The sequence below is a fragment of the Trachinotus anak genome, unplaced genomic scaffold, assembly GCF_046630095.1.
Source record: "Trachinotus anak isolate AG129_WGS33_773 ecotype Australia unplaced genomic scaffold, CSIRO_AGI_Tana_v1 ptg000019l, whole genome shotgun sequence".
Taxonomy (NCBI): Eukaryota; Metazoa; Chordata; class Actinopteri; order Carangiformes; family Carangidae; genus Trachinotus; species Trachinotus anak.
The window spans coordinates 18,894,968-18,912,161 of NW_027273870.1; the positions used below are offsets into that span (position 1 = coordinate 18,894,968).

The window sequence follows — 17,194 nt, forward strand, 5'->3', positions numbered from 1 at the left end:
ACACTTTCATTATTTTATTTTACTTTATTGGCGGCTATGAGGCATTTTGATTGTATTTAAATTTTCTCCATCCTTTAGTTCAATCTGTGATGTCATTATGTGATAATCATATAAGTCCTTATGTCAAATTGCATCGAGTGGGATCGGTTTAGCCCGTTTGTGACGCCAAATAATATATTTTTTTTAATTCCAGTATTTTCGAGCACTATAATGCTTTTTATGAGGTTTGCTGCTGGAGGAGCGGAAAACTGTAGGTGGTGTTGATTCCATCTTTCTGTACTTTTCTTTTCAAGGCAGCCCTTGCTCTGTTTAATACACCTTTGTTAATTTTATTTGTATTAAAAATTAAATCTCTTATGGTGGCATCTGTGGGTTTGGGACGCTGTCCCTGCTGTGTGTTGTGCGCACGGTTGTGTGTGAGTATGTTGTTGCATGTCCTCCTCCCTCTCGCTCCCTCACTGCTTCTCAGATCTCGTCTATCTGATAAAGACAAATTTTAGTTTTTGAAAAGGAGACGTAAAGTTAAACTTTCTGTACATGTCCACGAGTATTTTCGTCATCTAGATCCACACCACCGGGTGGCGCTACAAACCTTGTTTTGTCCCCTCCAGCAGACATACTGGTCCCTCTCTTCATCTGCATCAGAGCATAGTCTCCATGGCATAACAACTGGCCTCTGTGAGGCTTGTAATAATCATGGCTGGATTAAATTGCAGGAGGTCTTGGGGGGGGGGGGATGAGTTTATAGGGCCCTATTAAACCTCTGGTCCCTCCACTTTAAATACAATTTGCAACACCCTATTGATTGTGCATAAAAATCTGACAAGAGGTCAACAAACGGTGTGATTCTTTTGCTCTTTTTGACATCTGGAGTGCCGCCTTTTTCCTGACTTTGTTTCTGGGAAATACAGACGTGGCTAGGCCTGGAGTTCAGAGCCAGAAAGGTGCACCTGTTTCCTCTTATGCAACATGTAATGGCTGAAACAACTAAGGTTTTAAATCAGATTTTGACACAGGAACCCTCTGCAAGATGAGCCTCAAGATTAGGTAAGCAGGACCCACCTTTAGACCCTACATCACGTTGGTAGATTCTGTGCTTTGGTCAACCATATACCCGCGCAAATTTTCGATTACATTCAACCACTTCACACACAGTTCATTCCGCAGTTTTTGTGGCCCCAGCAGGTCAGTAGCCTGCTTTGCCTCGGTGAAAATGAGCAATGCTTCTGGTGGGACAGCAAATTATTACATTTGAGAACAATAAGAACGGACAGGTCTTGTCAAGGCATATGACTTGATACATAACAAGCATGTATGACTACAAAAGCCTGCAATGTTCTCATATTATGTGATTGTCAGCACTGATACCATCGTGCTGTCAGCTACACATAATTTCATACTCAGTTTTCTTCTTGTGGTTTACTCTTCAAAAGATGAGGCTTCCTGAGCGAGTTCAGCCTGATGATTCACCCTGAGTCACAGTGACAGCTACTCGTGAGTGGGTGTTTTTCAGCTCATTCCCTGCCTAAATAAAAGTTAGACGTTTTTGCTGTATTTCAACGCAGAACGTTGCCGGTGCCCAAGGCAACTCCCAGCTACAGGCAAAAAGCACAGACATGTATTTGGTAGCACTTGTTAGCATTTATTTTGACACAAACTCCACAGTTTTTGTTGAATAAAGTAGCGCAGATGTCGGTGTCCAACACGGTAGAATCCCAATGAGCATAAATGGAAAAAAAAAAAAGTCAAATGGAAAAAAACCTTAACACTACCCCACCTTCTGAAAAAGCACCAAAAGATGTGCAACCAAATTGCTATTTAAAAATGTGACAGCATCTCATTGTTTGGATCTTACATCAGAGTATGCATCAGAGATCTCTATGCTATACAACAAGATACAAAATCAACTTGATATTCATGATGACATAAAAATGTCTGGATATTCATATCGACAAATATCATGTTAACAAATACCAACGACACTCAACTTTGGCCTCATAATAAGCGACAATGATGTAACGCCACAACAACACGGCTGACAATAACTCTCTCACACATGCGTACGACACACCGAAGAGCTGCAGGTAGAGTTGCACAAAGATACCCTCAAAGAACACCACATTTTGTCGTAATATTAATCTGAACTATTCCACATACAATCACGTACTGATACTGCTAAAAAAATCCTGCAGTCCCTTAGCCGCAGGAGGAAAAGGAGAACGCTTTCGGGAGACAAACAGTTATCCTGAATCAACAGGGTTTGATGTTTTGTTTTTTCCTGGCAAACTAGTTCAGCCGTACCAATGTGGGCTCTGTGTGTGTGTGTGTGTGTGTGTGTGTGTGTGTGTGTGTGTGCGCGTGTGTGTGTGCGTTTTCAATTCATCAATTCTCGGCATTACAAAATAAAGTCAGTACAAATATAGAGTAAATACTATCTTGATAAGGAGAAGTAAACAGTCCTTTGCAGTCAAAACTCAGCGAGGTAACAGTCTTATATTAGGCCTTGGCCTACAGTGGCAATGAGGGTAGAGTTTGGGCATTTTGTCTGTACATGCTAGCTGCTAAGCTAAACAAGTTCTATATACACTGAACTCAATTTGGCTTCGATGAGAAATCAGGGTCGGGGTACAACTGGCCCCAGTCTGTGAATCTCATGTATTACCATTATGTTTAAGTTGCAGAGCTAAACGTCTGTTCTTTCTGAAAAAGCCAAATCAAACAATCTTGAAAAAAGCGAGGGGGTCATTCAGCAGCACTTTCACAATCATCAACAACTCTTCTGTCCAACTGCATAAAAAATAAAAAATAAAAAAAAATCAATCCACTGCACAATAAGAGATTTTTGTCCTTTTCTCTAAGTCATAATTTTATTTCCTATCCATGATATTTTCTAACGTTTAGTACAAAAAAGAAAAATATATGAATGAATGAAGTTTTGTTATTAATATATAAACAAGAAATATAACTATGCCTTACCCACATGGGCTTAAAAGATTCTGCAATCTCATAAAGGCCAGATCCAGAAGACTTTCAAGTGAAGGACACACATACAAGAAAATTCCAATTTTTGTTTTTTGATATTTTAGAGCTTTGTGAAACCATTTTATGCACTGACATCAAATTAATCCATTTGTGTGTACAGTACAAAAGAAAACTTCCACTTTCTGTCAGAATAGAGAGGCATAATTTTGCTCCTAAATATTACTGCCGTCCTTATACCCACCAAGAGGAAGAATACCAAATATCACATACGCAACTAAAGATTTTTGGCCTCAAGCTTAACATAGACACAATCAGGTTCAAATAAATACATTATTTTCCATGAAAATATGAAAAACATCACCAATATAGAAAATACAACAGAAAATAAAACTTTTACATTTTGGTTGATGGCATACAAATTGACCACGGACATGCCTTATTTCCAACTACCATCATTGCGTGACATTAAAACAAAATAGCTGCAACTTGGGAAATGGGTAAAAAATCCTTTATATAATGCAGTGAAAAGATGTTTTTTCATCAAGATGGACAGAGGAGTCTTTGAGGAATCTGGAAATATCTTTTCAAGATTTCAGGTACTTATGGGTACATACTAACTTGTACAAATGCTTGGGTATATCACTCAAATGTAATGGTAATACACAAGAGGCACAAACTGAGGCTAAGGTACAACCAGATAATCTGAGTTTGCACTTGGGAGAAACCTTAAGCCAAAGGCATTAAAAACGCTGTGTTATGTACAATCAAGGGCCTCTGCCCAGCACAGCTCACAGATCAGTAATGCAGAGGTAAATGTCTTTTTCACAACAGTTAATTTCCTATCAACCAGCATTAACTAGAATAAGGAAAAAAAAAGTGTGAATACTATTGCTAAATACTATTTTTGCAAGTCTCACATGTATTGTGTATATTTTACAAAGAGACTGCCAAGCACTGCTAGAAAATGTTTGCCCATTTGATGCAGGACTATAAACAATATCCAGAACACACACACACACACACACACACACACACACATTCACATAGCAGCATCAAACTATAGAATGCCTAACAGCCTATTTTCATCTAGGCACCGTATACTTTGATGAAAATTTAAAAAAATACACACATCTGCTAAAATTAATGACGATGAAAAAAAGACTGTCTCTGACTTAAGCCAATAAATGTACAGCAGTCTAGAGGCTTTTATGTGGATGTGTTCAGAGGATGAAGAGTCTCTGTCACCTCTGAGACACACCTGTGAGTCACCGCACAAGAGCTTTGAACAGACAAGATCAAGGGCAGCCAAGGCGACCCTTATCACAAAACCACGCTGCAATACAAAACTACTTGCACTCCCTATACACTTTTTAAGGTACACACTGACACATGTGATTTGTCTTTGACAAATAAATGTATTATAAGAGCTTAATCGAGGCAAAGTCTTCTGCCCACAGAACTATAAATGAGTTGAAAGCATTGCCTTCAGGCATTCGACAATTAAGTCAGCTTTGCACTGAGCCCAGGACACAGCAAAGTGGCCTCTAGTCAATGAACTACAGAGACATTTGTCTCATAATAACTACAGCAAGACAAACCTGTACAAAATGTGATTCGAGACATTGTTTCCTTCCTAAAACTTGCTCTATTCTTGAGTACAGTTTGTACTGAGAATGAATTACAAGAGAACACACGTGTGCTATTCCCACTAAGTAGAGACTGACTTCACATAACCCTAACAAGTACGCAGCACTGATCAACAGTATCACCTCTACCTGCTGAGGCAGAGACTATTCTTTAGTGACAGATGCTGTACAACTGGACATCAGCTGACAAATGATTTTACACACAAAAACCAGATCAACTCGGACACATTTAGGGAAAAGCAGTCCAACTCTCAGAAGTGACCCCATGTTTGGCCACAGCAGAAATCAAAAAAGCATTACATGGACTGTAACTTTAAACCTTCACTTCACACATTTACAAGCATTACTCAGCCCCGACAGACATTACAATGGGCTCTTCATTTCAAAGTGTCTCCTCAAAGCCCACACCTGGCAGTTTGTATTGCCTTGCTGCAGTTTTGGACACTTTCCCCAGACATTTTCAATGAAGCATCATGCTATAAAAATCCTCCGTAAACAATTAAATCAATTTTTTTTTTTTTTGTTGTGATACATAACATTTTACATTCACTATCAGTGATGAGATTGGGCTTAAAGTTTCTGCCTTGTAAAAACTCAACATCCGTCCATCCGTTGAGGAATCAGATTTAGATTGCCTTGCAAAAATGGCAATGACCAACTAGGAACGTGTTCAAATACATTACATCCAAAGTCAAACAGTCAGGTAATTATACAGTATATTCATGTAACAGTCTGAAAAAACAATGTATAGTCATAATACCATTGTGAAGCTGCACCACCCACAGATTTTAATCAATATTTGATCCCTTTTTCCTCAAGGGAACATAAGACATAAATGTATAAAACACATACCCCATAATAGTTGCCTTCTGTCATTGCTTCCTCTGATGATCAGAGGGAAGTAGGCTGGTGAACGCAAAAACTCATCCTACAACAAAACATTTTGAATATTTAATTGATCAATATTTTTGAAGATGTTTGAGTTCTTTAAAAGCTAGAAGATGATATAACGCTTGTTGTTGAGCTCTTTTGAAAACACACTGTTCTGTGGTTTTATTCATTTACTCCTAGAATATGATTTTCTTCTTAAATTTAAGAGTAATTTAAGATAAACAGTCTTGTTCATGGTTACAAATGCTGATCAAACTGCCATACTTACATAACTATTCTTCTATATTGCCCCTGCTTTACTATATAAGGCAGTGGTTCCAAACCTTTCTGCCGTATGACCCTATAAATTGAAAGAATATTTTGTTGAGATCCATCGTACATTGCATATGTCAATAGTTTGTGAGCAGTTCCACTAAAGATTGATTTTTGCTTCTCAGTTTGTTTAATTTGAATTATATGCAATGGTGAAACCATCTATAATTTCACATTAAAGAGCACAGATTACAGAAACATCAGAAAATATCATATAATTCTGTGCAGCAGAACTCTGTTTTTCTTCTTTCTTACACTGTTAATCCTCTTATGACCCCTCTCCTTTATCTTTAGACCCCTTTGTGGGGTCCTGATCCCCTAGTTGGGAACCACTGACTATCAGGGTTTTCATTGCAAAGAGCTAAAATGCTATTTTAGCAATGTTGCGTCATGCAGGGAAAAGAGAGATAAAAGGGGAACATTAGAGGGATGTTGGATGTTGACACCGAGCCACATGTAAAAAAGGATTTGGTTAGCATGTGGGAAAACAACGGAGAAACAGAAAGAACAATTCATTATTATTGTCATCACTTTAGAGAACAAGATATGCTTTCTCCTAAACCACAAACCAAATTAACTAACTACAAAATATGACTCTCAGCTGTCGGGTTCTCCTTTGAAAGAGAATACACAGGAAAAAGGTGGATCTATTTCTCATCCTGTTCCTTGGCTTGCAACCTTTAAGATCTGCAAGACTTTTCTTCAGTGATTCAACTTTTCACCTACTAGTCTTGATCTGTAAGGATGCCATTACGCATAAACATCTCACTTTCTTCCACTTGTTCGACGACATCTCACTGGCTGTCGGCCTACGAGGACTCCACGGTGATAATGGCCTCGCCCGTCTTCTGGATGACACTGGAGGATGAGGGGTTGCGGCCTCGCTGCTCAGCGCAGTCGTCCAGGTGAGGTGACTGCTCACTGGCCTTCGCTCGGAGGGAGCAGTCCATGCTGTCATGCAGCACGTCTGCCTTCTCCTCCGCCTTCACAGCCTCTTTACCTCCTTTAGCAAAATGCCCCTTCTGCAGTTCCTCTTCTACTTGTTCCTCTCTCTTCACGTGACAGCGACACACCTCAATGCCCGAGTCACCCGTTAGACGTCGATGCCGGAAATGATCCTCCTCGTCATCCTCTTCTTCTTCCTCTTCTTCTTCTCGTTTCTGCTCCTCTTTGCTGCTGCAATGCGTGAAAACAGCCGCATCGGAGGAGAACAGAGCCTGTTTAGGGGGAGACAGTGTGGGCCTGGGGGTTGGACCGTTTGGTGAGGCCTCTTCTTCCAACTCTTTCTTAACAGCCATGGCTCCAAGCGGGTCTGAGAGGACAAGAGGGTGGACTTGACCAGGAGGGAGGGAAGATAACAGGATGAGGGGAGAAAGTGGGAGGCGAGAAGGGTGTGAGGGACGAGAGTGTAAAGGAAGAGACAGTGGTGGAGCCGGAGGTGAGAGTCCTTCACTGCCATAAGTGGAACGTCTCTGCACAGGTATGACATCTGGAGTGGCCACAGGTATAACATCAGGTGGAAGTTGTGACGGAGGTGGCGGGGAGGGCGTTGGTGTGAACGCGGCTCCAAGCCTTGAACCCATGATGGCACAGTCGCCCCCTGCTTCGCTGGGTGTGGAGATGTGGCTGCTGTTGTACGTCTCGTCTGTCACCTGGACAGAGAAGGAGGTGCTCGAGGGGGAGGTGAGGGAGCACGACTCGCAGGAGCAGCTGGTGTAGCAGTTGTCGGAGCTCTGGGAGGAAGTCAGACCACTGGGGCCAGGGCCCAGATAGGGAGGGCAGGGGTGACGGTGGTGGTGATGATGGGGGAAAGAGGAGGTAGGACCCCCCATGGTACCTGCCTGCAGGGCGAAGACAGAGCTGTAAGGTGGAGGAGGGGTGCTGGGCTGTGCAGCCACCTCCTCATAGGAGGGCAACTTGAAGGAAGCCAGAAAACCTGCGACAAAAGAAACATCAGCTTAGACGTGGCATCTGCTCCAATGCTACAGTGATACTAAGAAAAAACTGCAAAATTTTATATTTCTTTAATTGTAAATCAATCACTTAGACATCTAAAAAAAAAGAATAAGTTGAGTATTATCTGTACTACAGACCTCCTGCATTTAATGTGTATTAATCCTCAACTGAAAATAGTCCCCCCCCCCAAATCTACTAAAAGTAAAAACTAACTAAAACTAAACACTGCCCAACTGTTTTACTAAACTATTTAGTGTTTTTTTTAAAAAGAAACTATAAATTTGTAACCCATTTTAACGATTTACATTTTCAGAAGAAACAAACAGACTTGGGGCTGAACCACAATAGGGACAAGCTGTGGAAATCAGCAAGTACTGAGAGACAGATAAGCATATTGTGGGTTTTGGTCTTTTCATGTAACTTTTCAACTTTTTTTCAACTTAAAAATATAAAATACCACCAGCCTTATTCTTTAACACTGAAGTTACTGTCCAACAAATGATGCTATTTTTCCATCATTACGTGTTCTTCAGAGTTGTGTTTTTACCAAAAAAACAACAACAACAAAAAAAACAAACAGAAAAAAAAACAGTTTCTGAGTGTATCAGGTTTTATCAAGAAAAATAGGACCATTAATATACATCCTCTCTAAGTTTTCTTTGTGGTATGGGTGGTCAAATTAAACAAGAATCTCTATATAATGGACAACAATTATTTAATACTTCTGTTGATGTAATATGGTTGTTCTAATATTATTGTATTACCAAATTTAATTTTATTGTGTTTGGTGTAATATTGATATTGTCTCACTGGGTAAAAATGATTGTGGTAACAATAATATGTACTGATTGTGTTGTAGTAAGCGTTGAACTGTTGTTTTTTATATGAACGTATTGAGAGAGGCTTTTGCCAACTAATGAAACAACAAACGTGTAGTTGTGTTTAAGAAGAAAACACAAGAAAAGCAGAAAATGCACAATGTGGGGCTAACTACACTACAAACTAAACATTTGAGAAGAAAGAAACATACTGAGGTCCAGCATGGAGGAAGGGTAGTTGCAGGCTCCGTTATAGGCGATCAGATTGATCTCTCTCTGTCTCTGCTGCTGTTGGATTCTCAGCTTGGCCCGGCGGTGGCGGTAAGCACAGAAACAGCTGAAGAGGATGAGCACCGTCCACAACAGCCAGAACCCTGAAGAAAACAGGAAATGAACCCGACGTTCATCATTATGGACACAGACATTAAAGTTCTTTTAGATCAGTTACATCTCTGATCTACTCAGATTTCACAGAGGCATAAACTGTTCTAAAAACACATCATCAGTGGTTTTTGATATTTTACCCCATACCAAATAAAATTATTATATGTCACATTACCGCTCTCTATTTTCTAAAGCATACCCTACAGCTTTAGATTTATATCTCAGCTTTGTTTGCATTTATTTGCATGAGTGCACTGATTTTTAGTAGCTCACAGCTGCAGGAGAGCAGAGCAGATGAATCATTTGATATCAATGTCAGCGGGTACTTAAACCTTAGCTTTATCTGTAAACGTGTTTTACATGAGCCTGACACAAAACCAAGTTCCAAATGTTATTTCAAAGTGATTTTAAATCAGAATCCAAATTTAGCTAGATAGCAGTGCAACATGTGGCATAAAACAGTTGTATAATGTCCTTTTTAGTGTTTATTTTTTAAATCTTTATCTATGGTAGCATTTTAGTTTAAGTTTAGCTTGAGTTAAAATTAAACAAATAACATAAAACTAAAAATGAAAATGAACGTGCAGGGACAAGGGAAAAGCCCGCAAAAGTTGCGCCCACGATCTATACCTAAAGATATTCGTAGGCTATGAGTTAAAAAACAGAGTCTTACATCAGCTGTTTAAGTCTTTTTGAAACACAAGACTTCAATGAAGATGTCATTTTAACCAAATGAGAAGAAGGGCTACTATATCTTATTAAAACTGATATCTGCAAGATTTTTTGACCATCTGTTTGACCGAGAGTGACTCTGTCAGATTGTGTTCACATACGAATCCATATTTTGGTTGGATACATCCAGTCAATACAGCAAAAAGCCAATCATATGGCAAGCCCAAGTATTTTTTATAACCTGTTTTTAATATGTGATGACAATGTAAGCAAACATCAGATTGTTGTACGTTTGACTTAATGCTTCCAGGCAGGACTGGATGATAAATGTTACAATATACTGGCATCACCTCAGCACCCTGTCTACAGCGACACAGTGGACTAGAAAGTCAGTAAGTTGACTCACACCAGAGTTCATAATAGTAGGTACAGCAGCCTGTCTCTCCACAGCAGTGTCCTGTTTCACACAGGTAACCTGGATTGTTGTTCACTCCAGGACAGTACTTTGGGCTGACTACAGGCTGGCCACCAGAACCCCCGTGCTGCTTCACCACCTAGTGGACAACACACCGCATCACAATATAACCACAGTGGAAATGATGTCACTGCAGTTACAAGGTTGTCATGGTTGTTATAGGTATGATTTCCCCTTTGACAGACCACAGTATAAGTGTGACTTCATTCTCAAACTTGGCAAAACAAGTGTGACAATATAATCTTAACTCAAGGTCCACTTATATATATATGTATATATTTTTTTTAGAACTTTTAACCAGAAGATAAAGCCAGGACAGAACAAGAGGACATTAACATCTGACACCAATCTTTGAATAGAGAAAGGCAAACAGTCTTCCCCTTTACACAACCACCTGTCAACACCTGACTGAATTTTCATGCTGTGGTCACACAATGACAGCTAAGTCATCAACGTGACAAGACGTGGCAGTTGAAAGCTCCAGAAAAATCTAGTCGGCGGATCTAAGACCTGAGTTTGCCGTTTTTTTGGCCATTTGGGGACAACACAACAAGCAGTAAACGCAACACTGACATTTCATCACTGTACTACAATGGTCGCATTACCAAACACTTGCATATTTACACAAACATAAGAATTCATTTGGAGTTGTATTCGTATCCATCTAATGAATCCAATATATACTCCACCAATTTTGTCTTCACCAACTTCTGAGCTATTCAGTGCTCCACTATGCTCACCAGCAGATCAATAACTGTGTCTGTCTGCTGTTTTGCTGGAGAAAGTAGTCTGCTGCAGCTATTAACAGGGCTGATGTATGTGAGCCTGATAATAAACCAAAACTGCACAGCTGCAGGCTGTAAAACCAAAACAATAGGCTGAAAGATGCTTAGTAGAGGGTGATAATTCTCTATGGCTTTCTTGCTATGAGCGATCCCATTACACATCACTCATTGAATCCATTGTTAATAAAAGAAAAAAAAAAACGGATTAGTGCAGCTTTAAGGTTATTTTATCAGATGACAGTATGCTTAATGGCAGCTACAGGTTAAGACTAAATTAAATAAATCTCACACCTTATTAATTGTGTGCAAATCAGGCTCCCTCTGAGGAACAGCCACCTGAAATGAGAAGTGAAAAGACCTCTGTGAATTTTACACTTGCATCTTAGTTGTCAGCAAGCGACTGTGAAGGACACAAGCAAGTGAAGGACAGACATTAAGCATTAAATATTTGACACATCATAAAAAGCCGGGAAACTTCACTGCTTGGGGGAAAGAGTGTGTAGACGAGCTCAGGCACTCGAACAAAATCATAGCTCACAATAATAATGCAGCAAGAAGAGGTTGCTAAATCTGTTATGTACATAGATACCACACATGAGACTCTGAAGTGCTAACAAGTAATTATGCGTCGCCATAGCAACCGCCGCTTGGAGGCTTTTTTTTTTTTTTTTTTCTTACTCATGTGGACAATGTTTTATATTATCCAGTGGCATGACATGTTTAGTCATTGTTGAAGGTCGAGCTCCTTACCGTGGCAGCTTCAATACCGTCCAGCCCCTGCAGGGACATGGTCATCTGGTAAAAGACAGAGACACAGAGGAATGATATGATGTCAATGGCAAGGATAAACAAAAGATTGGCAAGACATGTTTCAGCTGTCAAGAGGAGATGCTTCACAAGAAGCATACGATACTGTCTTTTCATTCCAGTGATCAAGCATGATTAAAAAAAAAAAAAAGGCAACCAAAGGCCTATTTTCAGTCTGAAGACTCTGGCTGCCACACACTCCTGGCCCTTCAAGGAGACGGGAAGGTCAACGGCTTTTTAACAAAACCTGTTTCTTCTCTGTGTGTTCCTAAAACCTTCTATGCTCTCTCACTTACCTTCCCTCTTTTCTTTCAAACACACATGTGCATGCAAAACATACACCTCTAAATCAGTGGGGACTGTAAACAGTACAATTCATTTCATTAATATCATACTGTATGATATCAGAAAAACTGAGAACAACTCCCGAGCACAAGGTGACATGTCCAAACTGCTTGTTTTGTCTGACCAGCAGTCTGAAAACAATGATTTCAAACAGAAAATTATAACACTTGAGGAGCTGGAATCAGCAAATTTTTGATTTTTTTTTTCTCTTTCTAGCTTAATAAACAAATAAATGAATAAATCAGTTACTCAAATTGATTCATTCATTTTCTGTTGATCAATAATCACCAAAGCGTTCTAGCAATAAAAAGTTATACATGTATGAAGCATCTACATTTTAAAAGAACACTATTTTTTCCCCACAGGATTATTTTGACAACTGTAGCATCTCAGCAGGCAACAAAACCTTCAGCCATAATGATCGACAATGATTTGTGTGCAGTGGTAATGAATACGTCCATACCGTGCGTACGTTTGTGCTACCCAAATGCGATTCAGTCCCTGTGCAGATCTCAAAATTCAGAGTGTCACTCATGCCTCGGTAAATACCAGGCAGGCCACTGCGAGTAAAAAGAAAAAAATGTCTGTGTGTGTGCGCTGCTGGGTTGCTGTCAAAAAACAATGTGGACACAATGGAGGCTCTCTACCTTGTTTAACACTGGGGCTGCAGCCATGTAAATGAGACCTCTTTTGTTAACAACGACTCCTGGTTATGTAGTCAGCATGGGGAACAATGCTGGCCCTAGACTGCAGTGTGTGTGTGTGTGTGTGTGTGTGTGTGTGTGTGTGTGTGTGTGTGTGTGTGTGCCACTGTCCGTTTATAACGCACCAAATGACAATGAGCCAAATTTCATAAAACAACTCCACACACTCTGTACATGTGACTATAGTAGCTGTTGGTCAGGAGACACTCATATTTGCTGTGGCAGATCACATAAAACTGTGCATAGTAAACACTGATGCATCCACAGGTTTATTAATATTGCATAAGACAACATTACATGATGCTTTGGTGGCAGAACATTGTCTAATCAAGGACATACAGGCTACAAAAAAAGCATCTGGTACTGCAGCATGCAGAGCATGGGACAGATAATTCAGGTTTTCTGCCAGATATTGATCTGGTGGCAGGCAGCATTACATGGCCATGAACACATAATCTCCAGCGCTACTATGGCTGGCTCAACATTTTGATACTTGCGTAATACAATACTTCAGTTTTGATATATAATATAGACATGATTTCCTACAAAATATTTTCATTCATATTAAAAGAAGCCAAACTTGTGATTTTAAGTTGATCAAAAATAAGTAGAATAAAAAAATCTGCATTCAATGTCAACGTTCAGTGATCTACAGTTTACAATACTCTGTGCTACAGACACATTCAGAGGGACCAAAAAAGTACTGAGGTTCGATACTGAGCTCTAAGTTCTGCAGGAGTCCTGGTTCATCCAAGACATCCCTATGAACAACTGTTCCCCTCGAAATTTAAGGGGATTTAATGTTTGTTATTTTGTATTTTGCATCTACTTTTCTACAGCTAATGACAGATAAAGAAGACCCTGCAAACTAGGTGTTTCTGATGTTTGCACACCACTAGCTATTGTGTAACAACAAAGCTCAAGAGATAAATCTAACTGTCAAACAAAACCTCAGGTAGTTCATACAACTAGGTTTCTATACTGTTATGAAAGTCAGAGTCAAGAGGGGAAATGTTCTGGCATCAGTGATGTCGAGCTGAGTTCCTGTGGTAAGCCCACCACACAGCACTGCGTATGTGCACAAGTGTGAGGAGCTCATTCGGGCTTCCCCAGAGACCACGGACTAACCACAAATGATTTCCACCTCTAGAAGGTCTACACAGCAGAGCAACAAATAAAAAGTAAAAATGACTGAGGCTGACTGTGAAGAGCTGTAAGATGTACGGTGATGTGCAAACTTCTGTAAACTGCCACAAAAGCGCTATTTAGTGGAATGTCAAGATGTGCACTTTACTGATGGCAGCTGCAAGCTGGCGACAGGAAAGTGAAGATCTCCACCGAAAATGGGATTTATTGTGATGCAGTCAAGATTATGACAAAGGATGTTAAACCCTGAAAGTGTCATAAATGTTTATGAAGGCGAGGTTATGGTCTCACTCTTTAATACTGTAGCAAACCGCTGTCACCGTGTGGGCTGAGGTGTGACTCGCTGTCAGGCAACACTTTCTGCCACTCTGCTGCCTGTATGGCAACATAAGAACCATAAAAAAGAGAATATTTACTTGAGGCAAAAACCTGACGTTGCCATGGAAGCAACAAAATATTGTATGTGTGAGCATGTCAGAGCCAATAACAGTCGTCAGTACAGGAAACTGTACTAAGCTCCTTCAAAATCTGCCAAGTGGTTCATCGTTAATGTTATTGGAGTTGTTCGACTATATCTGACTTTATCATGTCCGTATTTGTTTGCAGTGATTTGTTTTCCTCTGATATACCATTGTGTTCTGTGCAGTGATATGTCCACTATTTATTAACTTTTGTTTCAGGAAACATCATCCTCAGTGAACCAGCAGTGTCCTGACTCAGCAGTATGCTGTTCCTCTGCTGGACAAGCAACTGTACATTAGATTTATGAGGCTATAAGGGTCTGGCAGGAAAAGCTCTTGTAATCACGCCTGCATAAATCAGGGTTAAATCCTTGGTGCATTACCATAAGTTTTCAAGGCTACAATGCTGGAAACAAGGAATCAACTTAGAATCTGATAGCAGTTTCCACAACACAAGTCCGAAAGTCACAACCACCACTGAAATCAATAATATATAATCTATGATCTGGTACTTCCAGAGAAAGCTGACTCCTAGTCTATGCCCTGTCAATCTGGAATTTGATGTAAGTCACCTTAGAAATTTCTTTAAATATTTGTAAAACTATTTTCATAAAATGATGGATATTTTGTGGTGCGTTAGTAGGCACACACCTCTAAAACTTGTCATTAGGTGTTGTGCCACGACCCCAGCATCACGCACAGCCTTTCCATTGACTACAAACAAACAGGAACCATAACTAACTGACTTGCTGAACACAAACCGTTTGCTGCAGTGGTGCAAAAAAAAAAAAAAAAAAAAAAAAAATGCAGCTATTGTCTTGAGAAAGGTGTCATAAAATCAAGATGTGAAAATACAGATGGATACAGAGCAAGTTGAGGCGATTGTTTGCCAGCAGCAGCAGAAGAAGCAGCAGCAACAACAACAACAACAACAACAACAACACAGGCGGAGGGAAGCATGTTGCTCTGCAGAATCACTAAAGCCCAGCTGTTGACAGCAGTACGCGTTATCAAAGGAAAGCTGTGCAGTGCATTACCTCCTCAGCCTTCAGCCCGAGGCAGAATGTCAACTTTTTCTCAGGATCCATGGCCAGAGCTGAACAGCAAGCTAAAAGGAGGAAATAAAAATGCAGAGGTGGGATGCTACTCTTTTAAACCCCCATCACCGCTGCCCCACTCCACAGACACGGCGGCCTCCCCATCCGCCATTCCCCCCCGTACTGACGGACGGATGCCCCTCCCAGACTCCGCTCCGCACACCGCGGGTACCAGGGCTCAGACTCCGGGCGTATATCACGGATGGGACCGCGGAATATCACAGAGCAGACGGCTCTTTCGTCGACTGCGGTTTGCTGTAGTGAGATAAAGATGTTTCAGTCTTTGTTTTCGCTGAGAGGGCCGGAGCTGTGCATGATGTCATGCTTCTCCAGCCCCCAAACTACTTGTATGGGAGCGCTGCAGCTTTGATTGGCCGGAGCTCCCAGCAACAGCCGCACAGAGGCTGCTTCTGCCGGGCTTCATTCACACGCTGACGCTCTGTGAACGACCGCTAAGCATCAAGCACAACACGCGTGTTTGTGATCGCAGTGAAACATAAACATGTCCTTTGCCGACGCAGTTGTGTACGAAGGTTAACTAAACGTCGAGTTTCGCTCGGTAATGGTTTGTATAAGCCAGAGTCTGCCTACATCAGAAATGACTTAACAACAATGAATAGGCCTGTAACACCATAGTTCTTAGATATAAATGTAGTGGATGTCTGCCAAATAAAAAACAAAATCACATCTTTATATGTCATTATGTTTTCTCAATATATAGTATTTTGACCCGGTGTTAATCAGCCATGAACCCTAAAATGCACATTTTTTCAATGGGCTTTGGTGTTCAAATAAAAAAAAAAAAATACTATATTTGTTATTGAAGTGGATTACACAGGTACCTCAGCTAATTGTTGGCTAAGAGCACCAGCTAACCACCTCTGTTTTGTTACATGAGCATGAAAGAAAATTCTTTTATGTTCCCAAAATACATTATATTATTATTATAAATACATATAGCTATTGATACAATTTACCAATAATGGTAAGGGAGAAAATAATGAACTTTTATATTAGCTGGCTACCTGTTAGCCATGAATTCAGTAGCCATTGCCATGAAAAAACTTAAACTCAGCTCCTGGCTAAAGACCTACATCCACAGCGGCAGGACCTGCTTGCTATAGTTTTCTGTGCGCAGACAGTCTAGCCTGTGGTACTGAGCTAATGAGTGCTAATGAACCATGAGTATGTGCTTATTGTGGAAAGCTTTAGGGTTGTTGTATCATTCTTGATCCTAACCTTAAAAGCCAGTATCTTCTCATCCTGGTCCACTGCTCTGTTAGGAGTCTCTTCCTCAGATTTTATTTTAACCTAAACTCCTCATCAGTTTACATTAGGGTACATAAGGGTTGCTGCTAGGAAAGTTTATCAAGGTTAAGTCGATGTGGAGTTAGATCAGTCCTTGGGACTCTTCTTGGTGGGGCTCCTTGGGGTCCTTGTTAGAGGCCTAATGATGTTGACAACCTTACCATAAAATGTACTCTTTCTCTCCTATTCGCCTCTTTGAATTTTGGACTACAATATTTAGAACAACATACAGTAGGGATCACAAATTATGTTCAACCATCAACCACAAGCAAGTTTTTTTTCAGCTTTATTCTGTAGCGTGGCAACTTACAGGTGTGGTGGAGACGTCTATGTTCCTTTAAAAAATAAAACAGATCTATAAAACAGTCAGGCTTAGGGCAGATGTCATTTTTCCCATTATCTACT

At 40.3% G+C, this 17,194-nt stretch overlaps 1 protein-coding gene across 1 annotated transcript; it reads right to left on the reverse strand.

The window, feature by feature from the left end:
* Window positions 1-5,136: 5,136 nt before the first annotated feature.
* On the reverse strand, window positions 5,137-15,783 carry LOC139636716 (atrophin-1-like). Its single transcript, XM_071504997.1, has 6 exons — window positions 15,422-15,783; window positions 11,672-11,716; window positions 11,213-11,257; window positions 10,068-10,215; window positions 8,818-8,979; window positions 5,137-7,767 (listed from the first exon to the last, which is right to left on the reverse strand). Exons 1-6 carry the CDS (start codon window positions 15,470-15,472, stop codon window positions 6,641-6,643), a joined length of 1,578 nt encoding a protein of 525 aa, XP_071361098.1. The 5' UTR covers window positions 15,473-15,783; the 3' UTR covers window positions 5,137-6,640.
* Between the last annotated feature and the right edge of the window lie 1,411 nt (window positions 15,784-17,194).